The sequence below is a fragment of the Dermacentor andersoni genome, chromosome 4 (assembly GCF_023375885.2).
Source record: "Dermacentor andersoni chromosome 4, qqDerAnde1_hic_scaffold, whole genome shotgun sequence".
In the NCBI taxonomy this organism is placed as follows: domain Eukaryota; kingdom Metazoa; phylum Arthropoda; class Arachnida; order Ixodida; family Ixodidae; genus Dermacentor; species Dermacentor andersoni.
This window is the reverse complement of record NC_092817.1, coordinates 49,320,331-49,343,989: the sequence shown is the minus strand read 5'-3', so window position 1 is coordinate 49,343,989 and position 23,659 is coordinate 49,320,331. Positions and strand designations below refer to the sequence as shown.

At 47.3% G+C, this 23,659-nt stretch overlaps 1 protein-coding gene across 1 annotated transcript; it reads left to right on the top strand.

The window, feature by feature from the left end:
- The first annotated feature begins 9,213 nt into the window (after nucleotides 1-9,213).
- Nucleotides 9,214-18,499, top strand: Polr3A (RNA polymerase III subunit A). The gene is made up of 5 exons (XM_050184239.3): nucleotides 9,214-10,709; nucleotides 11,036-11,335; nucleotides 12,879-13,161; nucleotides 14,246-15,750; nucleotides 17,315-18,499. The coding sequence occupies exons 1-5, from the start codon at nucleotides 9,573-9,575 to the stop codon at nucleotides 18,254-18,256; spliced, it is 4,167 nt and encodes a 1,388-aa protein (XP_050040196.2). The 5' UTR covers nucleotides 9,214-9,572; the 3' UTR covers nucleotides 18,257-18,499.
- Nucleotides 18,500-23,659: the final 5,160 nt, after the last annotated feature.

The following is a 23,659-nucleotide window of genomic DNA, read 5'->3' as shown; positions in this document are numbered from 1 at the left end:
AGATCAAAATGGTCAAAGCCGGAAGCAGGGCAGTCTGTGTATTGGGACCTCGGTGAGCCTCAACCCACGGACCAGTCTGTGTTCCAGCTTTGATGTTCAAGAATACGAAATAATGACAAGTTGTTACAACTAGTAAAAAAAAAAGAAAAAAGGAAAACCTACTAAATAAATATGATCGCATCCAGCCGTCAACTTCTGACGCTAAGTTCAGCGCTCCTGCGCCTCACGACTTTCGCAACGCCAGTCAGAACCTTGCCGGACCTGGCTATGCCATTTTTATGGGCGAACGGAGTCTGGACGTGACGCCCCAGACAGACCGCGTCGTGTAGCGCGCGTGCCTGTTTTGACGACTTCGCCGCGACCTCGGCGTGCAGTAGCCACGCGCATGCACGCGCTTTCAAACTACGGACAAAAGAACCAAGGACGACCTGAGAACGTCCCAGTTTGTCTTATCAGCGCGACTGCGCGCGCGCGCGCAGGCATCCGTCACACACGTGCGCTGATCATGATCACCGTGCTGTCGTAAACGGCTTTCTCATTGTCACTCCGTGCGCGCGCATGGCCCTTTGTGAGCCCGATAAGAAGGAAGTCCCGGGTGTCGTACGTCAGAACCATTGCACGCCAAAAAAAAGCCGCGTCATTATTGTGCGCACCGTCATTGCCCCGGAGAGATTCTGCACCGCCTGCTCTATTATAATCTCAGGTGTTCTCCTTTCAGGCTGGGATGAGATTTCAAAGGAAATCTATACTCGCACGACTCGATTTCTGCAAATAATATTGCGGCGAAATATGCGATATATGTGTCGGGAATATGCACCGTGTTGTATACCGAAGACCTTCGTGTAGATGTTTTGGCGAGATATTGGCGGCGAGGACTTACAGAGTCGCCATCAATTGGAAGCGCCTCGCTTGACGCGCTCCTCATACTATGGCTGTCGACGCTCAATATATAAAAAACACCACGCGTGAGCCCTCCTGGACATTTCAGTAAGTACTCTCGAAACAACAGAAGTTATTTACTGTAAAAATAATATTCTTCTGCAAACAGAAAGCACAGAATGGTTTACAGAAGCTATCTCTTTACCGAATACGTACAGTACAATGAACCCCCACTGCCCGCGGTCACCGCGATGGAGCCCCCAGAAAGTTTCTTACGTGAAACGTCGGCAATCGCTGAGAGCAAAATATGGCTGTATAACCGAATGGAACGTAACAGAATGAAGCCTCAATGCAGAGATCGCACGAGTCGCAGCGACCGATTTCGCGTCTGCATGCATGTCCTCGCAATGTTTCGCTTTCGCTGCGAGCGCGTTTTCGCATCGTGCCGTGAGCTTTAGGCCTCAGCACATGAACGTTTGACTGTATACACAAGCAACCATTGTTGCGTAGACGCTTATCAGAGCTGCTCAAAAATAATATCGTTATAACTATGGACTTCGACGCCTACGGCGACGTGATGCGCCGTCGCGACGATTCAATCTTTTTTTTTTTTTCGTTTTTTTTTCTAATTTTTTGGATGTTTCAATATCACTATTTCTGAAGTTGCACCGTACCGTATGTTTACAGGTCTTCTCAGCGAGCAATTACCCCATACTTATTTTTCTTAATCCAATCCATGTGCTCGTGTTTGTGCTAACACAAACAGTAGCACATGCCATGCCTCCTTTTGTGCTTCTTGCCGTTCCCTTTCAGTTCTATTGAACTTGCCAGTATCTAGCAACAAGTTCATAGATCAAAACTTCATGACATTAGCCGGGCAGCGCGCGCGGGCGAGCTTCTCAAACCGCGCTTTCTGCCACTCACTGAACATCGCAACTGCAACGCCGTAGCAGAAATCTTCCTCGTGGAAGTGCTTGCCGCACACCCAAGTTGTAGCTGATGGCTGCTTGCTGGTTCTAAGTTTCGCGATCCAAGCTTCACGCAGCTTGTCCCGCGGATACGTGTGAAGGCGGCACCGGGCCCCGTTGCGTATACGTCCGGCTTGCCGCACCGAGTAGTAGTCCACCATGTTGAACGCCTTCAAAGGCAGCCACTACATATTATAGTGCGTGCTAGTGTTGTCAAATACACCCGAAGCGGGAAAACCTCCCCACTTACACAGAACTGCAGCGCTGGTGGGACGTTAAAACTTTCGTTTTCAGCTTGCTTTGGTGCTTCTGAAGCAGCCGACGCGGCCGCTGTGTCTATATGATCCCTCATGCCACGTCACGCCGACGGCAGCGCCAGCTTTTCCAGTGGTGGAGCTCGCCCCCAATATCACTGCTAGGTCAGCGACCTTCAAACTATACTAATTTTCGCCCATCGCCAGTGGTCCGAACGGCGCCCCACTTGACCGAACGGTGAATCATTAGAAAAGTAATAGAATCAAGCATAATGGAATAATTAGAGATTTCTTTTTTCGACAAAAGGTCTCTGTGCACCATACAATCGCGCTCGCGAACTGCACAGTCTGGCCTCATTCCGGCACGCAGATGGACGGACACTGAGCACTAAAACCTACCGCGTGCTGTGACGTGACGGTCAGGTGTTAGGCCGGTTAGGCTTCAGTCGTGTTGCGCAATGCTCCTTCATATGGTTATTTCCTTCCATGGGCACGAAACCCTCGCGATATGTTCACGCTTTCAGCCAACCACAGTTGCCAAAATGGCGACTTTGACAGTGTCCCAAACGGCATTCGGGTGCATTTTATGCACTGCCTGGGTCGTCGGGTAGTGTCACTATATCCTACCCGGGATGCGATCTCAGAATAGTTCAAAAAACGAACCGTTCGCTGCCCTCGCGTGCATTGGTCAGAATCGCGATTTTGTCATCAAAAGCCCCATTCTGACGAACGAAACACGCGAGGCCTAGTGAACGGTCAGTTTTCCTAACCGTTATATAACCTCCAGTGCAAGAATGGTTGACGCCAACTGGTCACTCCTGGCAATAAGGCGCTGTAGGGCACATGTTGATGATCGAAACGCGAACTGGTATGAAATAGGAATAGAATCGTCGCATTTGTACAGCTTTACATTAAATGATCGATTGCATTTTTTCAAATCGAGCTCAGGTATGAGCACCATGGAAGGGATCGTAGTCAGTGGTGCAGCGAGAATATTTTTTTTGCGTGGGGGGGGGGGCATCCACTTTATAAACACAGAAGTTTCGGGGAAGGAGCCACGTGCCCAGTATGCCAACCTCAGTGGCATAGCCAGAAGGGGGAGGAGGTGACCGGGCTTCAGCCCCACCCCCGAAATTTTCCCGGTCGGTGCCCTGCTCCCTTTTATGCCTGGCACGTCGCCTCTGAACAAAGGCGCATATCCTTCGAACGCCCGCCCCACACAGGTAGAGGATGGTGCACGCTTTCAGGCAGACCAAGGGCCTGTTCAAGGTAACAGTTGTATTATTACGCACCAATCAAGGGAAACTGGCTACGTGCCTGGTCACTCCCTGGTTACGCCGCTGATAGCAATTGCAGTGGTTTGCCTTGAGGGTGTGAGCCGGCAGGCACATGCGCACGGACGACGTTGTGGCAGGAAGTCATTAAGGTACACCAAATCTGAGGTCACTGACATTGCCAGGGAGTAAGCACTGACACTATAACATGTTCGCTAGCTCTCTAACACTCGCTGAAGTCCTAGCTGGTAACACACGCGCACCTATCATGAACTCAACAGAAACGACCGTGCTTGTGTGGAATGTATTGCGAGCGTGCCACCGCCGTGTAAATAAAGTATTTGAGATAAAAGAAAGTCGCTGAAGCTGGGAGTTCCAAGCCAAAGGAATGTCTCGTTCCAGCAGTCATGGATGTGCTCGACCACCCCTGCTTATACGATATACGTACTGTACCATGCATACGCGTCTCGAGACAGAAGTTGCTCTTTAGACGCAGTAAATGTTGTCTCGGAACTACAGCTGCCGCAGCGCGTCGTGTAGTTCTGTATCCGCCATCCCCATATCGGGCAAACGGCACAGACGTGGACAGGCACTTCCAGGTTCTTATCAAGCTCTTTTGTCGCCTCTTTACAGAAGTCGTGTGTGCTCGAAGGGCGCACAGAACACAATGCCTACTTGACGGTTGTTGACGAACAAAACACGAACCAACAGGATTACACCCTCGCGAGACAGGCGTAGCCACGTGGCCTCGTCCCTATACAGGGCAGGAAATCCGCACCACTACACCTACAAACGCATCATCAGTGCACCGAGAGTTCCAGCGGTAAATCTTTACCATTATCAGAACTAGGGAATTGCAACACAGGATGGTAATTCTTGCTTGCCAAAACTGGTAGGTTGAAAGTTGGTCGATTATCGTCAATAATTTTTTGAAACTAAGTTTTAATAACTTCGGTGCGGAAGCTACATTAGCGGGAAGTAGTTGTGAAACGCACTGTATGCATGAATGCCGGATAGGCATTGACCACTGGCGCCGACAAAAATAATAAAACCGGCTTTACCTTTGATTATGTCAGTAAACTTATAGCAGAGACAGTGGCGGCTATGTGAGCGAAACATATTTTTTTATTGGAGGAAAGCGAAGGATCTACGCAAGCAAGCGAAATCGTGAGGCCGCGAGACAATAGGATCTAATTGCAGACACGTACGCAGTCCTGCCGGAGCAGTTCCCAACAGCAGCTATCAGAAGAAATTACTGCACCGACTTGTATTACGCTCCCAATACCGTCTTTATCAACGCCTAGTCGATGCTACATAGTGTCAAACGCCAGCAAGGTAAGTTGCAGGCAACGGATTTTGCAGGAACATTACGGTTGGTAACAACCTAAGAAAGGTAGTGGCAAATACACCGCTGTCGCACTCGAAGAAAAGAGAGAGAGAGAGAAGTTTAATGATACGAAATGCTGAGAGGTCGGCCTGAGGTATATTCCTCTAGCCAGCTACTCGGCATTGGGGGAAGGGGAAGAGGGAAAGAAAGAGAGAAGAGGTGCATGATGGGTGACGATGACGATAGAAGGAAGATGTAGAACATATCGCAAGCAATTTAGCATGCTCAAAGTCTGCAATCCAAGCCCGTAGTTTTTAAGAAGTTCAGTAATGCCTGAATGGCCTTGAAACTTGATCGAGCATCTGGCCAAGGGCCTAAAATAACGTCCTCCGACAACGGTGCGCTGTCGAGACGCGTAAGGTCGTTGTCCAACCTTTCACGCTCTTCCACGTACTTAAGGCAGTCACAAAGCACATGACCTATAGTCTCAGGCACATTGCACACCTCACAGTGCGGAGACTCGATCATTTTTATGACGTCACGTCTGGGCAAACTTCTTTCAATACTGGCTTCTCTCGGAACTATGTTTTGGAGTACGGAGGCATACGTAATTCATTGTCACCAGCTGCGCAAAGTCAGGGGGGGCGGGCGGAGGAAGGGCGGGGGGCGCCCCCTCCTCGCCTGGCGATCAGAAATACATACATACATACATACATACATACATACATACATACATACATACATACATACATACATACATACATACATACATACATACATACGAGCAGACCATGTATGCACCGCGTTCCGACGAAATGCAAACTTCAAAATTTCCCGCCCCCACTGGCGTAATTTTGTCACGCAACAATAATTGTCATCGATATTGAGCTCCCCTCCCCCTTTTCCTTAGCGCTGCGCATATCCTGTACTTTCCTCGCAGCAACGCCAGCTAGCGCGTAACGGACTCATATATTGTGCACTCTAAAAAAAAAAAAGAAAAAAAGAACGCTTCATACCGCTAAGGGCGTATTTTTGTCCCACAATAATTATCGTCGTTTATCTCGCGTCACCGTCATGTGACGAGCGAGATAAATGACGATTATTGTTTCGGGACAAGAATACACCCCAATTAAAGGATGTAAACTTAAAATTTGAAGTGTTTACCATGGACAAAGCGTTTATTCCCCAAAGGGTGTACACCGAAAGTACACTCTTAAAACAGTTGCATTCTATGGGGTGTATATTTGTGCCACAACAATAATCGTAATCTGCCTTGCGTGCGTTTCCTTTCTTGAAATATCTGCGCTCGCAGTCAAGAATGTTATGCCACGCTGATAACGCGCAAGCCATTTGTGACTTGGAAGTACCGGGCTCGCAGCGCTAAAGAAAGGAAAAGCGGGCAAGACAGATGACGATTATCATTGTGGGACAAGATACGCCCCAAAGGGTGCAAGCATATTAAAGAGTGTATGGCGTTGCGCTGCTGGAGCACGAGGTCGCGGGTTCGATAACCGGCCGCGGCGCCCGCATCTCGTTGAGTGAGCAATCCAAGAACGCTCGCGTACCGTGCTTTGGGTGCACGGTAAAGAACGGCTTTTAGAACCCCCACACGAAGTTAAAATTAATCCGTACACTGTACACTCTAAGAAAAGTTCACACCCTTTGAGTCGTATCTTGTCACACAACGATAATCGTCACCTGTCTTGTCCGCATTTCCTTTAACGCTGCGAGCCCGGTACTTCCCAGTAACGAACGGCATGCGCATTATCAGCATGACATAGCATTGCCGACAGGAAAGTAGCGAGCGCGGCGTATTCAAGAAAGGAAACGCAAGCAAGGCAGATGACGATTATCGTTGTGTGGCAGATATACACCCCAACTTTTTTTAGAATGTAAGAAGTTTGCACCCTGTGGGGTATACCTTGTCTCGAGACAATAATCGTCATCTATCCTGCTTGCGTTTCCTTTCTTGAAAGCTCTGCGCTCGCACTCGAGAATGCTATATGTCGCGCTGATAACGCGCGTGGCGTTCGTGACCTGGAAGTACCGGGCGCTTTTTGTTGGGACGATTATTGTTTGAGGACAATTAAGATAAGCCCTCCCCCTCCCCCCAATAAAGCATCGCTTGCCAGGCGCCTGTGTGCGGTGAAATAATAGTGTGGGCTAGACTTGCGTGTATATCGCACGTCGCACAAGCACAATACTATTTGGTTTGCTGTATCCTGTCATCATCATCTGGATTCGATCTGTCCCCCTCCCTCATTTAATCTCGAAATCGCGCACCATGGTCCCATAGCAGCATTGCAACTTCTTTTCTTTAAATTTATGCCTACTATATTGCCCAACGTCCTGTAATACCGATGAACCTGTATCTACTTAATTACGCTGCTACTGACCCTGCCCTTTCACGGGTGGTAGAGAGGAAAAGCAAAACCGAAAAGAAAGCTAGCCGGAGCAGTGCTTGAAAAGAAAACACATCTCCACCAAAATATTAGCTCAAAAAAAATGGAAAGAAAATTATTTCACTGCTCTCTCTCTCTCTTTCCCTTTCTCTCTCTCTCTCTCTCTCTCTCTCTCTCTCTCTCTCTCTCAATTTTATTATAGTAATAATAATAACAATAATACAACGCAATTCAAAATTTCCGAATCAAAGGCTAGATGTAACCTGCAAGCATGTTTATTTCTTGCTAAAGGCAGGACAAGAGCGAAAGGTTGTTTCAAGACAAAGCCCATTATTACTGCTGAAAAGTTTGATATCTGCTAATCAGCAACTAGGGCTCAATACAACGGTTAGACACAGTATCGACTGAGAACATCTTTCACAAATGGGTACACGCCAATCCGACAGCCTGTGAAGTCTGCATTAGTCTTTCTTTTCTCACATTCTATTTCATGGAAATCATGTGTAGTTAGAGTGAAATCATGTGTAGTTAGAGTAGACAGGAGCACGTTCATAGGCGGGAATGCATTTAACAGAAGGACACGTCTTGCAAAGTGCTTATAAGAATTGATATTGTTAAATAAGCCGCCTCAAGAGATATTCTCCCCGCGATATGTCGTTCAGTACCTGCAATAAGCACTGCGTGTCTTTGGACAATACCCCATAGTTCTACCGGGCTCTTCACAGTGCGAAGAGAGAGAGATAGGAAGCGCTGATAAATAAAATAAAAGTATGCAGTCGAAGCAACAATTAAAGAGGGAAGATTAGCAAAGTACTCCCAATCACGCGACTGCTGCAACCCGCTCGCGGCTGCAAAGTGAGTGCCGCACGTGTGCATATCTTCAACGGAAGCCACGCTTTAGTGACCAGCCGGTGATAGAGCGACAGAACGGCCCCCTGTGAACAGCACCAGCGCTCAGAGATTGTGCCGGAGCGCGAAAGAGACCGCAGCCTCGCAATAAAGCCTAGAAGTAAACCAAGAGATAACGTTCAGTGCTCGGAAGCGTGGAAGACTGCGCTTTCGAATGCAATGCGGGCCGACGTACCTCGGGCTTTTACACATTTCGTTTCAGGGCGGACGTGAATGACGCGCAAAAAGCTATATATACATCCGGGCTCTCTCGTTCAGGCTTGGCATCAAAGTCGCGGACACCAGGAACATTGAGATTGTCTTAACTCACCGTTGCACGATTTTCTGCTGTCACGCAGCAAACTGTCGCGTGATGAGACGAAGCTCAAGCGAGCGACGTTGCAGCCGTGAGCCCTCAGTTTCGTTCTAGGAAAAATACAAATAAAGAGAAGAAGAAAGGTCACTTGCAGTCAATGAAATGTGACTTCGGTATGTTAGCTATCGTGTGGGGTAGATTACTGGGCCATTCTTTTGCACGTGAAGTAGACGCTAACGTCAAACCATGATTGGGTACACAATGCTTGAACGTAAAAGAAGGTGAATATGCTGGTAACGCGCGTCTGGATGATTCGTGATGCATTGCGTATAAAGATAAAAGCAAGTTTAACTTGTTCACGTAATGAGGGCGACAACAGTACGCGTAGAGTTCACCTTTTAGCAGGCACTGTGGAGTACAACTTGGCTCCGATGCGGACGCGGCGCGCTGAAGCAGACGGCCCCGCCGCGCTGTTTCGCTTTGACGACGGAATGGTGCACCGCTTCGCCGCTAGAGACTCGTACTCCTTGTGCGTTATGGTTGACGCTGTCGTGGAGAATTGCTGAATAAAAATGACTAGCTTAAATAAACTGGGGACTAGAGAACAGGTTCGTCAGTTCGCAAAGCAGCCTAACGAGTCGCAGGACTTGTGAGAAGTGATAAGCGTATCCAGGCTAGGAGGTGCGATAAGCGGGGTATACAAGGTTCACGATAATAGGGACGATAATTACCTTGGCAACCGAATCTGCTGGAGAAAACAAAAAGTATGTCGCTATTAAGATTTAGCTTGTAAGAGCTTTCACACGTAAAATTTGTGAAACGTCGCGCGAATTGTTTTTCTACAAAATTTCCCGGTAGGCTCTAAAATTGACCCAACTTCCAAGACATGTTGGAAACTATGAAAACTCATGGCAGCCTGCATGAGCAGAACCGCACACACTGATGGCACAGTTATAGTGAACTAGAAGGGCTTTCTAATTCACTGTAGTACAGTAAAAGCTGGTTCTTTATTCTATGGTAGAGTCTGTACAGTCGTGCAGTGAGCTACTGATGGCAGCCTTGTGACTGTTAAGAAGTTGAAGTCGCTAGAAGTCGTGTCTCGGCGCGGCTGTAAAGCATGTACTGTTCCGAGTGGTTCCGAGCACAGGCAAGATAACGCAGTGATCACATTTTAAGAGCTGTTCAAAATTCTCGGCGACAGATACTGCAATGTTTTACTATAATTAAACTAACCATTTCGCTACTGCGGGCAAAGACGGTCAAGATGGTCAAAGAGCAGTTCCGCGAGGCGGACACCTCCATGAAAATAGCCAACATCAGTTTCGGCGTCCTCAACGCGAACGACATCCAGCAGCTCAGCCATGTGCACTGCGTCAGCAAGAATCTCTATCAGCGAGAATCTCTGCACAAGTCTGTGCCGTATGGCGTTTTGGACAACAAGCTCGGTACGAGCCAAAAGGACAAGAATTGCGAGACATGCGGCAAGGGCCTCACCGACTGCGTCGGCCACTTTGGCCAGGTGAGTCTGGAGATGCCCGTGTTTCACGTCGGCTATTTCAAAGCGGTCTACAGCATCCTACACACCGTGTGCAAGACGTGCGCGCGTGTCATGTTGCCTCCAGCTGATCGGGCCCGTTTCCTCGACATGGTGCAGCGCCCGTCAACCTCCTTCCTGACGAAGAAGTCGTTGCACAAGAGGATCGTCGAGATGTGCCGCAAGCAGGCGAGCTGCCCGTACTGTGGCGTCGTCAACGGCCAAGTGAAGAAGTGCAGCCTGCTCAAGTTCGTGCACGAGCGCCTAAAGGCTCACAAGAAAAACGAAAACGTCATCAAAGACCTCCAGGATGATTACCAGGAAGCCCGCGGCTACAATCCCGAGATCGACACGGTGATCAACAAAGTGACCAGCGATATTCTCAACCCGCTCGTCGTTCGCGACCTGCTCCGCAGGATACCGGATGAGGACGTGCCGCTGCTGCTGATGGACGCGCGCTGTGGACGCCCTGAAGACCTAGTGCTCACGCACATTCCAGTTCCGCCGCTCTGTATTCGGCCGTCGGTCGTGTCTGCGCTGAAGGCGGGCACGAATGAGGACGACGTGACGGTGAAGCTGACCGAGATCATATTCCTGAACGACGTGATCCAGAAGCATCGCACCACCGGCGCCCGGATGCAGATGATCATGGAGGACTGGGACTTCCTCCAGCTCCAGTGCGCGCTCTACGTGAACAGCGAGACGAGCGGCATCCCGCTCAACATGCAACCCAAGAAACCCACCCGCGGCTTTGTTCAGAGGCTGAAAGGAAAGCATGGTCGCTTCAGGGGAAACCTCTCGGGCAAGAGGGTGGACTTCTCGGGCCGCACGGTCATCTCGCCCGATCCAAATCTGCGCATTGACGAGGTAGGCAGACATTCGGTGTCCGTAAGCAGCCTGCCTGTTTGGCTGGTGCCATATGGCCCACAACCACAGTATCCATATGCTTGCTTTTCTTCATTCAGCACAGATTAAAACATGAATGCACACGTTCGTCAGATACCTTAGAGCCTACCATCGTATCACCGCTTGGTCATGAAATCTCAAACTTAGCGTTATTTTTTCTTTCTTGTAGAATTCTGCCTCATTCAGCAGCTGGGTATAAATGTTAAAATATTGTTGAGAAAGCAAGAGCATATTTTAAAAATGTCAATGTGTGAAGAGATTGGTGATCCATGCATTTCAAATTTTAGGTTGGTGTACCAGTCCACGTGGCCAAGATCCTCACCTACCCGGAAAGAGTCACCCAGTACAACCTTGAGCTGATGAGGCAGCTCATCCGCAATGGCTGTGATGTTCATCCTGGTGCAAATTTTCTGGAGTGCCGAGGTTCTGGCTTCAAGCGTTTCCTGCGCTATGGCAACCGAGAACAGCTGGCCCAGCAACTTCGGCCAGGCGACACTGTTGAACGGCACCTCAGGGATGGTGATGTTGTGCTGTTCAACCGGCAGCCTTCACTGCACAAGCTCAGCATCATGGCTCATGTTGCAAAGGTTCATTGATTGCCCATTGCTCTTGTGATAGCTCAAACAACTGTTCTGTAGAGAAACAAAAAGTCAGCTCGAGTAGCACCTGCATTACATTATTTATTTATGTTTATTTATGAGTACCGCAATATTGAGCAAGATATTAGCAGCTTGATACATATGCAAGTACACAAGAGAAAAAAATTGCGAACTACGTTCAATTTACACTGCTTTCAAAGTTAAAGTATCAATAATTTAAATAATATCACTATGCTGGCTACACAAACGTTGCTTGCATAGGCGACCTATGTGCATACATAGACACAGGTTTCACAAAATAGAAGAGTGAGGAAATAATTAACAGACATGTGTTAAATAACTTTAAAATTTTGAGATTACGATATATGTTCGTATTAGAAACTTGACAATCATATTCGAGGCGAACTTCATTTTATTTGATAACTGCTAAAGCAATTGTGCTCTAAGACATTAATCATCAAATTTAATGCTCAGTACGCTAATTTAGCATTCAGAGGTGGAAATCTTGACGTGAAGTCTTGTTTTTGCCAACCAAGAGCAGGGGCACAGCTGTTATCAGCTCCACCCAGCTCCTAGACTGGCTTGCTACATGGAATAAGTTGCATCACATAGGGGGGCTTGTTTTCGTGTCGAGACTGCCGCCTGTGAATGTGAAATTAGTGTACCGAGTGTCAAAGTCGATGGTCAATATCTCAGAACCAAAGCACTGTAGAAAAAAAGAATTGAGCAGAAAAAGCTAACATTTCAGGCACCATTATTCCTATAATTTTCAGCACAAATAGTATGATGACAGAAAAAAAAGAGAGAGGGAGAAAGTAGAATCAAAGTATAATGAAAAAGTGAAAAAAGAAACCGCAGTCTCGGCCACAGTAATCTTCTGTCACTGTAGCGATCTTTCAGAATGAAACAATTAATAGATGTTCACATCTTCATTGGGTTGCCACAGCTTATTCTCTGGATCAGTGCATGCATGTACAAAGTGCACATGTTGCTGCTGTCCCTAGTGCCTTTGAGCGCACGCTCACTCGAGCTTACAGCAGTCTAGGGACTGCCAGTGAACTTCATTTGCAAAGGTTTATAGATAACCCAATGATGGTTGTTATGAAGCTCTATTGCTTATTTGATCGTAAGTGTGGATATGACATTTTACTCTTCATTTTAATTACTGGAGGTATAATAATCTCCAAGTTATTACACCACACCTTATTACATTAGTTGTGCAAAACAATCATTCTTAACCTCTTATCTGTGCTGAACAATACAGCTGCTTTTTCCGATGGGCCTCTTCAAAGTGTCCTTTTATTTTATTTTTGTGCAATTAGTACGTGCAAGTGCTTCAAAATTTTAGAATGCTATGCAAATAAAGGTCAGCTTTGAACAAGCCCTGGTGCCGTGTCATGGGACAATCACTCTCCTGCTTTCACTTTTGCATGACACAACATCCAAAGTGGCAATTCGTAATGCCTCTCCTGTCCACACATCTGACAGCTATAGGACACGGATGTCTTTTTTAAATTTCTTTTCCTTCTAGGTGTTGCCTCATCGAACCTTCCGGTTCAATGAGTGCGTCTGCACGCCCTACAACGCTGATTTCGACGGGGACGAGATGAATCTCCACCTACCCCAGACAGAGGAGGCACGTGCCGAAGCCCTGGTGCTAATGGGAACACGTGCGAACCTAGTGACGCCACGAAATGGCGAGCCTCTCATAGCTGCCATTCAGGACTTCATCACTGGTGGCTACCTTATCACTCAGAAGGACGTCTTCCTGGATAGAGCCAAAGCTTGTCAGCTGGCGTCCTGTATGCTTGCTGGTATGATCAATTTCTTTTTGTTACGTGAACAGATAGATTTCACCTGCACCCAGTGGCATAGCCAGAAATGTTTGTTGGGGGTGGGGGGAAGGCACAGGGAGGGGAAGGGCACCCCTGACTATGCCACTGCCTGCGCCGCAAGTTTCACTATGGTAATAATACTGGAAAGACTGCCTGTAGTGGCAGTCCTTAGCTGACTGACTGTCAATTGCAGTTGGGTGTGGTTTTGTTCATTGACTGATGGATCTGACAGCACCTCTTCTTTTTCATGCATTTGTTTGTGACAACAGGAAGGATTGCAGAGCAGGTAATGGAAAATTACATAGGTGAGATAAAGAGAACCATACAGAAGCGACAGGACTTGCCCTTTTCATTTGGAAGGGGCAGCACAACGTGAAAGACAAAAAAAAAAGCACAAGTCAGGTACCAGATCTCGCTTGTACTCTGGTACTCAAAATAAATCTGTTGTGCTCATGCACTGGAAGATATGTACAAATAAATAGTAATAAAGGAGATGAACAACAAAAAGCAAAGCTTTCACTTGGAAAATGCCAGCTTATAAATGCAGATAACTCTCTCTCAATCTAATCTTTTTAACTGCAGAAGATAACAAAAATCACAAGTAAGTCCATTACATGAGCTGTCACATGTGCCTGGCAAACGGAATGTTATTCGCTGTTGTAAAATCAAACTTTAAACCAATAAAGTTACAGGAAAAATTCTTCCTGTGCCTATAGTGAAATGTATTGTAACAGACAAGAATAGTAATTGCACAGTGATACAACACTGTGATCTCAAGTATATCTCTGTACCTTTGGCATGGAATTACCCAGTTAACAGTGCTATCTACTTGGAATCTATGTTAGCGGCTGATGCCTAATGTCAGTGCAGTATTTTTGCACCCATACAGTGCCATTTCAGCATATATTTGAGTGTGTGAGCATTAGAATGGGCAATGACAATTTCCTCTGTTCGTTGTATATTTACTGGCATTAAGTGTATGCAGTGAGTGAAAGCTGCCTTCTTTTATCACTGGGCTTGCAGTGATGTGTCTTAGTGTTGGACACTGCTTTGTGATTTGCAGGCAAGGACACCAACATGAGTGTCGAGCTCCCGCCACCAGCTATTCTAAAGCCAGTGTGCTTGTGGACAGGCAAGCAAATCTTCAGCTTGATCATGCGTCCCAGTCGCTCATCTCCAGTGATGGCCTGCCTACGAGCCAAGGGGAAGTCATACACATCGGGAGAAGAGATGTGCATCAACGATGCATACGTCCTAATCCGCAACAGTGAACTGCTCAGTGGAACAATGGACAAGGGCACCATGGGGTCTGGTTCAAAGAACAACATTTTCTACATTCTTCTTCGGGACTATGGCGACCAGTACGCTGCAGACGCCATGTGGAGGCTGGTGCGCCTCACTGCCTACTATATTCAAAATCGAGGATTCTCCATTGGCATAGGTGACGTGACTCCGGGTGCTGGCCTTATAAAGGCAAAGCAGGACCTGGTGAGTGCCGGCTATGCCCGCTGCGAAGAATACATCCAGCAGTTGAAGTGTGGCAAGCTTCAAGCTCAGCCTGGTTGCAATGAGGAGGAGACTCTGGAGGCAGTGTGTCTGAAGGAGCTCTCTGTTGTGAGAGACCACGCAGGCAAGGCCTGCCTGCGCGAGTTGCACAAAACCAACAGCCCGCTCATTATGGCAGTGTGTGGATCCAAAGGGTCCTTCATCAACATCAGCCAGATGATTGCTTGTGTCGGACAGCAAGCCATCAGTGGTCATCGTGTCCCCAACGGCTTCGAGGACAGGTCGCTGCCTCACTTCGAGAAGCACGACCGCTCCCCTCAGGCACGAGGCTTTGTGGAGGACAGCTTTTACTCGGGTCTCACTCCAACCGAGTTCTTCTTCCACACAATGGGAGGTCGAGAGGGGCTTGTCGACACAGCTGTGAAGACTGCTGAGACAGGCTACATGCAGCGACGCTTGGTCAAATCCCTGGAAGACCTCTGCTGCCATTATGACAGATCGGTGCGCAACTCATGCGGTGAAATCGTCCAGTTTTGCTATGGAGCTGATGGGTTGGATCCTGCCTCCATGGAAGGCAAGGAGGACAATCCTGTCGACTTTGGGAGAGTCATGGAAGTGACACGAGCTCGGAACCCTCACAGGGAGGAGCCACCGCTTGACATGGATGGGATTTTGCAGCTTTCTGAGAAGATTCTGGGCAGCCAGGATATGAGTGCATGTGGAGAAAGCTTTCGAAACGATCTCGAAGAATTTCTGAACACTTACGCTAAAGGTGTTGCAGAGACTCATGCACTGTACAAAGTCAAGGAAAAGAACATTCCAGTGCTGAAGCAGCTGAACCGGTTGACATCATCGCAGCTGCGCAGCTTCTTTGATACCTGTCGAGAAAAATATCTGCGTTCTGTCATGGAACCTGCCACTGCTGTCGGAGCTGTGTGTGCACAGAGCATTGGTGAGCCGGCCACGCAAATGACGCTGAAGACATTCCACTTTGCTGGAGTTGCTTCTATGAATATTACTCAAGGCGTGCCTCGGATAAAGGAAATCATCAATGCCAGCAAGGTAGGCTTTATGTTTTTTTGTTGCATGTAGATGGCATGAACAAAATTAACCGAGATAAACAGGTTCACCTTAGGTATAATGAAGGAAAATATATGTGAAGGTGTAATATCCTCTTCACAGAAGAAATATAGGTTGTTTTGCATAGAAGTTTTGTACACAGAAGCTGAAGCAAATATGCACACGTACTACCTGGGGCTATCATCTAAACACTGATGCCCTTTGTAAATGTACACTACGATACAGCCAGCCAGTAATGCATGTTGAAAGTAACTGACAAAAGCATATTGCTGCTGTTGTGCAGGTTAATATGTTTATGACAAGTTTATCATATGGGCTTTATGTATTTATGTATGCGCTTTTGAACAGACAAAGGGGCATCATACACAAGCTGAAAATGGGTATGAACAGGTAGAAATCGCTCCTAAATTCTCACCATTTGATAGCGTAACTGATTGGGCTAGGTTATGTTACATCAGTTTTGTGTGAAGGGTGAACATTTAACGGTGACACAGGAACGGGAAGACACGAGGACAAGCACTATCTTCCAACTGGTTAGGTTTATATTGAAGTGACATAGGTAGAGAACCCAGAAAAAAAACAACAGAAAAATGTTATGAACACGAAAACATAGCAAACAAGAAAGCTAGACGATGAAAAAATAATCTGACTGCATGCTTGCTTGCACATTCCAAAAAACAATCCTCCTCCTGTGCTATGAATGCAGCTTCAGTGATGCAGTGGCAGCATAGGTCGACATACTCACTCAAGCAAATGGCGCCTCATAATTGCTCCAGACTCGTTTTACCGGCGTGAGATAGTGAGGAACAGTGCGAGTGGACATGAGTGTAAGCAGGAGTGCTGGTGATTAGGAAGAGGAGTGAGCATTGGTTAATCGGTGACAGTGATTTTGAGCAGACGTGAGTATGCACACAATTGGGTGCCAGTGAGTGAGTATAGAAGTGCTTATGAATGCAAATGAGTGTTGGTGAGTATGATTGGGCATTAGTAGGAACGTGAGTGAGTACAGATGAGTGTGCATACACGTGAGCTAGTACATAGTCTGCGAAAATATTGATGGGCGAGCATACACTTATTTTCCTGGCTTACGGGTAGCCGGCATCTTTTTGCCTGCTGGCTGCAGAAGTATTCTCAAGCACTGGGCTACGAAGCCCTCCTTCCAATTTTACACATTGATATGGTGCTTTGCAGTCGGCCTTTGAAACACCCGCTCAGTCCTACGTAGAAGACACTGCAGAAAAAAAGTATTCTGTGAACAGCTTTGTGCACATAGTTAAAATACTGCATATGATGCTTAACTTTGCATCAAGCTTTCCTGTTTTAACAGGACAGCTGCCCTTCGTCAATTCAAACAGCTTATGCGAAGCTGAAAAAATAACCTCAACACTCGTATGCCGCACCAACCAGACGCAATGCTTGTATGGCATGACAAGTTTTCTTGCTAGGCTATCTGTTGTAGAACACCAGTTTAAATGCAGAGAATAGCTGCTTAATATCAAGTCATTTGTGCGAGTTATAACAGAAATTGTGTGTATGCTTTATGCAGTCAATCAGCACGCCAATCATCACGGCTGCCCTGATGAATGACAAAGATGCCGAGTTTGCCCGGTGTGTCAAGGGTCGCATTGAGAAAACCTTGCTGGGCGAAGTGTCGGAGTACCTGGAGGAAGTCTTTCTGCCTGATGACTGCTTTGTGCTTGTAAAGCTTGACATAGACCGAATTCGGCTGCTGCAGCTGGAGGTTACAGCAGACACAATCAGTTACTCAATATCAACATCCAAGCTTCGCATCAAGAGCCAAAACATTAAGGCCCTTGGTGCCTCCTTGCTGACTGTTCGACCCACTGCCAGTTCCAAGGCATCCTTGTACTATGCATTGCAGAATTTAATGGAACAGCTACCAAAGGTCGTTATCAAGGGCATCCCGAGCAGCTCGCGGGCAGTCATTCATGCTGATGACTCACTTGGGGGCACCAGGTACCGGCTTCTCGTGGAAGGGGATGGCCTGCGGGAGGTGATTGCCACCTATGGTGTCAAGGGCACGCATACATCCTCCAACAACACCTCAGAGGTAGAGAAGACGCTCGGCATTGAAGCTGCTCGAGCCACAATTATCCGGGAGATTGGCGTCACAATGGCAAGCCATGGAATCAGCGTGGATCGCAGGCATCTTATGCTTCTTGCGGATCTGATGACTTTCAGAGGAGAGGTTCTCGGCATTACACGACATGGCTTGGCACGGATGAAAGAAAGTGCACTCATGTTGGCCTCATTTGAGAAGACAGCGGACCATTTGTTTGATGCTGCCTACTATGGGCAGACAGACGAGATCTCTGGAGTCAGTGAGAGCATCATCCTAGGTGTCCCTATGGCCATTGGCACAGGCTTTTTTGACTTGGTGCACAAAGTGGACTGGCAGCCTTTGGCTGCACCACGCAAGCTTGTCTTTGATCGCAGTGAATTTCACATTAAACTCGGTGAAGAGTGATAAAAGAAATTTTTACCTGATGTAAAGTGGTTATAACTTATTTTCTTGTAGGAATCTTTTTATCAGCAACAGTCATTATGTAGATTCAAAAATAAGAAGTCTTGAATCAGATATGTGTTGAACATTGGTTCAGTGGGGGCTGCTCTAGTTATGCATGTGACTATGATTGGAAAAGTGAAAGGTAAAGTGCAAGCTCTTGGCCTTACTGTGGTCGTTTACAATAAATGTAGAGTACTAACAGTGTATGTTTCCAGCCTTCTTGAGTTGTTGTTTGTGCCTGTTACACACTATCTATAAAGCAAGCCGATCTTAATATATACTTGCATAATGCTGTATACAGAGGCAACCGATGTTTTCACAGCGCATCAATGAGTTCATGTTCGCGTGGTATCGATGTCGCAGAGCCATAGCTTCCATACGATATTAAAATTGGAAAAGGTCATGCATCTTGTCAGTAGCTGAATTACTAGGTAAACTTGGATCAACAGATAGTTCTGAAACAAGCTAAATAAGCAGCATAGCTTTTAAATTAATAGCTCCCAACTGAAATGTTTTATTAAAGGAATCAAAGAAAGTGGATTGTATAATCATATCTGTTATGGTATTTTCACATTGCGTATAATGACCATTTTTGTGCACATTTGGAATAATTGAATTTCCTTCAAACATTGAAGAAGAATGTTGAAAAACTAATCATGATTATTGGTAACAATGCCATGTTGCACTGAGAAATGGTAGCAGTGGCGTTTGAGCTACTCTTTGGCCTTTGACCTTAGTTATGGATCTAGACGATTGTTTCACTAAAGCCCACATGCAAATGTTGCCATGTGAAATTAATTGAGAAATTTGGTAGTGTGCACCAAGTTGTCTTCTAGATTAAAGATGGTTTGAATGCCTGCAAGCATGTACCCCCTCATAAAAGACGGGACTTGTGCTTGTACAACAAAGGCGGCATGTTTATCAAGGCTTAGTAGGCTTATGGGCAGGGGACTCAAATCTTGAGGAATTAGCAAAAGGTCAAAAATAGGCTGTAGCGTATTTGGCAGGCATTCCCAAGTCAAATGGATAACCTCGAAAAGTATACAACTGCTGTATACAACTTGTAGGATAACAAAGCAAGCTTAAGATTGGACATTGGACATTGAACACTGAGCAGAGAACCATGGGTATAATAATAAAGAGAAAAGCGACATTTTAGGTAATGCAATGTTGCTCTCTAGTACTGTTGATAAGATGCAAAGATGGGTTGGGCACCTTAGATGAAAGCCCTAAGAAGAAGCAACATTAACAAAGTCACGTGGACTAAGAGTGTACAATTGTGGTCTCTTAGAGCCTAGTATAATGGGTGTCTAAGGAAGGGAAATGCACTTGCCTGTGAAAGCAAATGAGATAAGAATAGAACATTTGTCAACCAGAGATAGGTTCAGCAGGGCAGAGGTACATAGATCTCCGAGCTAGGCCATAGCAGAGAAGAAGGACTCTGACCGTAGCCTTGCAGTTTAACACGATGACAATGCGTTTAACATGGGAACTCAATTATTGTTCAGCAGATGTGTTTGTGCTATGGTGGGGACGTTTTTGGAATCTGCTCCTTTTATGAAACACTGTTGTAGCCAGCATACCGACAAAGGCAAGGAACAGCGCAATGGCCTCGAGCTTCTCAACTGTCATCTTCTTGCACGAGTGGCGCACTCTGTTTCTCCAAGTATCAATAATATTCTTCACTACATTCACTTCCTTTTTGGAAAAATCCATCCTGGCTACTTAGGGACAGGACACAACAGCAGGGTCATAGTAGGGCTTTAGCTCGTCTATATGCACGATCTCCTGCCCTTGGCGTCATTGATCTGAAGGCGGCTCAAGTGGCTCGATGACGTAATTCACCGGTGAAGTTTGCTTGACAACACGGTAACGCCGTGGTACTCCGAAACAAGTTTCCTTGACTGACCGCGGCTGGTTGACGGGATCCAGAGCCATACAAATGAGTCGGCGGTATAAGACATCGGAGCCTCCGAGACAGCGCAATGGTATTTCTGGCGTTGCTGATCAGCAGTGGTGAGCAAGCAAGCAATCTGGCGACACTCTTCAGCGTATTTAGTGGCTTGAGAGACTGTCGTCGACTCACCCATGTCGGGGTGGTACGGAAGGACGGTGTCTAGCATGCACGAGGGCTCGTATCCATAAGGTAAGAAGTATGGAGAGAATCCAGTAGTGGTCTGTGTAGTGGGGCATTATGGGTGTAGGTCACAAAGGGAAAAACGGTCCCAATTTGAGCGGTCAGAAGCGATGTAGATTGCCAGCACATCGCCCAATGTGTGATTAAATCTTTCTGTCAAACCGTTCGTTTGAGCATGGTAGGCAGTGGTAGTTCGGTGAAAAAAAGGTGGCACTGCTTCAGAACTGCTTTGACAACGTCCAACAGAAGGACATCCACAGTCGCTAAGCAGCTCACACGGCGCACCATGCCGTAGAATGATGTGTTCTAAAATGATGGAGGCAACGTCACTTGCCGATACAGGTGGCAACGGAGAAGTCTCTGCGTATCGCGTCGTGAGATGGTCAATGGTATCGATTATTCAGCGGTTGCCAGAAGGAGCGGTGGGAAGAGGTCCACACTAGTCGATGCCAACGCGGTCAAAAGGGCATGCAGGACAAGGCAACGGTTGTAGAGGAGTGGTTGAACAGCAGGGGAGCTTCTTACGGCGCTGGCAGGCGAGACAAGAATGAATGTAGTGGCGAATGAAGCGGTACTTTCCACGCCAGTAGTTGCGGAGGCGAAGGTGGGTGTAAGTTTTCAATACTCCGGCATGTGCGCACTTTGGGTCAGTGTGGAAGGCGGTGTATATGTAAGAGCGCAGATGGCAGGGAATTACCAAGAGCCACTTGTGTCCTTTGGAAAGATAGTTGTGATGGTATAGCGAACTGTCGCGAAGAATTAAGCGGGGCACTTGACGGCGTATTTCCCACTAAACAGGGCGCAGCATGGGTTGAACAAACAAGTCGATAAGGGAAGCAAGCCAGGGGTCCTTCCTTTGCTCCTGAAGTGTGTCGGTGATGGCTGAGGAGGACACATTGTAGGGAGACACAGACAGGGTCACACCACCAGGTGGGAAAGATGAGCGGGACAGAGACTCCGCATCAGAATCTTTGTGTCCCTATTCGTAAATGATGTGAATGTCGTACTCCTGGAGCAGTAATGCCCAACGGGCGAGTCGACCAGATGGATCTTTCAAGGAGGAAAGCCAACATAACGCATGATCTGTAACCACGTCAAATGGGCGGCTGTAAAGGTAAGGGCGAAACTTTCCTATGGCGCATATGATGGCTAGGCACTCTTTTTTTCTATAACCAAATAGTTGGCTTTGGCTTTAGTGAGCGCACGGCTGGCATAAGCAATGACGTACTTATCAAATCCAGGTTTACACTGGGCAAGCACAGCGCCGTGGGCAGCCCTGCGAGCATCTGTGAGGAATTCGGTCCGGGCGAATGGGTAAAAAATGTCACAGGATTGGAGGTGACGTAAGTAGGTGGCGCAGTGTGGCGAATGTATTGTCGCATGCTTGTGACCATTCCAAAATGTCGCGGCTGCTGCGGAGAAGCTCAAAGGTGCTATGATGGAGGCAAGGTTACGAATGAAATGACAAAAATATGAACAAAGGCCAAGGTCGCTGTGAAGTTCTTTCACTGTGGCCGGTTTAGGGAACTCGGAAACGGCGCGCAGTTTTGTTGAATCCGGAAGGACATTATGTCGGGAGGCGACATGGCCAAGAATAAGCAGCTGCCAGGCGCCAAAGCAACACTTCTTTAAATTGAGTTGTAGGCCACCAGAACTGAGGCAAGTCAGGACAGCTTCTAGGCATTCAAGGTGCATCTTGAAAGCATGTGAAAAGATCACAATATTGTCCAGGTAACATAGGCATGTCTGCCACTTGAGGCCGTGGAGGATTTTATGGATCATGCGTTCGAAAGTGGCAGGCGCGCTGCAGAGCCTTAATGGCATCACAACGAATTCATAGAAGCCATGGGGAGTAACAAAGGGTGTTTTAGGGTGGTAAGCCTCAGCCATCAGAACTTGCCAGTAGCCGGAGCGCAGGTCTAACGAAGAAAAGAATTCGGCTCCTTGTAAGCAGTCCAAGGCATCGTCTATGCGAGGCAGTGGATAGACGTCCTTGTGGGTGATGTTGTTCAACCGGCTGTAGTCAACACAGAACCTTATTGAACAGTCATTTTTCTTTATGAGAACAACCGGTGAGGCCCATGGGCTATTTGATGGCTGTATGATGCCACGCTGAAGCTTGTCAACTTGTCCTGCGACGATGCGGTGCTCAGAGGCTGACACACAATATGGGTGTTGACATAAAGGAGCTTGGACACCAATGTTGATGTGGTAAGCTACGACTGTAATACGGCCCGAAGAAGGTTGTAAGTAATTGAAGCTGGTGCGAAAGCATTCAAGTAAGGAGATGAGCTGTGCACGTTGCTACTATGTAAGATGGGCATTGACGCATCGAGAAAGGGCGTCGGTAAAGGGTAGAACAGAAGCATCAATGGTGCCAGTCTGAAGAGAAGACGGTGGGTCATGAATGACACATGTAAAAAAAGGATTGAGTTCGTCAACACTGCCAAGCCCCTCACACCGCAGTAAAGTGGAGGTGCAGGGAAACGGATTGGAAACATAGATGGCAGTGGAAGTATCGTCAATTGTCAGTACGGCAAAGGGAACTGGAAAGCACTTGCGATGGACAGCGGTTTCAGAAGGAGTAAAAAGTATGGTTGAGCCAGTAGGCATGTCACAAGGAAGAGATACCAGAGTGGATGAGAAAGGGGGTATCGTACTGTCAGCAGCAACAAACACTTTTGCACGCAGAGGCGGCAAGTTGACGAAAGGAAGAGGTCACACAACGGCGAAAACTCTACTTCGGTGCGAGCACAGTCGATGATGGCATGGTGAGCGGAAAGGAAGTCCCAGCCCGGTATTACATCGTCGGAGCATTGTGAATGCACAACAAACTCAGCGGTGCACAAAACATCTCGAATCATGATGTGTGCTGTGCACGCTGTGAGAGGGCGGATTCGTTACGAGCTCGCAGTGCTCAATGTAAAGTCAGCGTCGTCATTATTTTTCGGAGTTCATGGCAAAGTTTTTCCGTCATTACACTGTGGCTCCCGTGTCAACAAGGCCTAGAACAGGCACACCTTTCACGCAGACGGCAACAACATTTGAAGGGTACAAACGAGGTCCTGAAGAGTTCGAAAGCTGCGAACTTCTTGCCCCAGAACTGCGGCTTCTAGTTTTCCTCAGGGACAGGCTGAAGGCGTCGCAGCACTGGTGAAAGGGAACGGCGATGTGGTGAAGGTGACTGGCGTGCACTGGAGGTTCGGCGAGTCGAAGGAGTCAGCAGG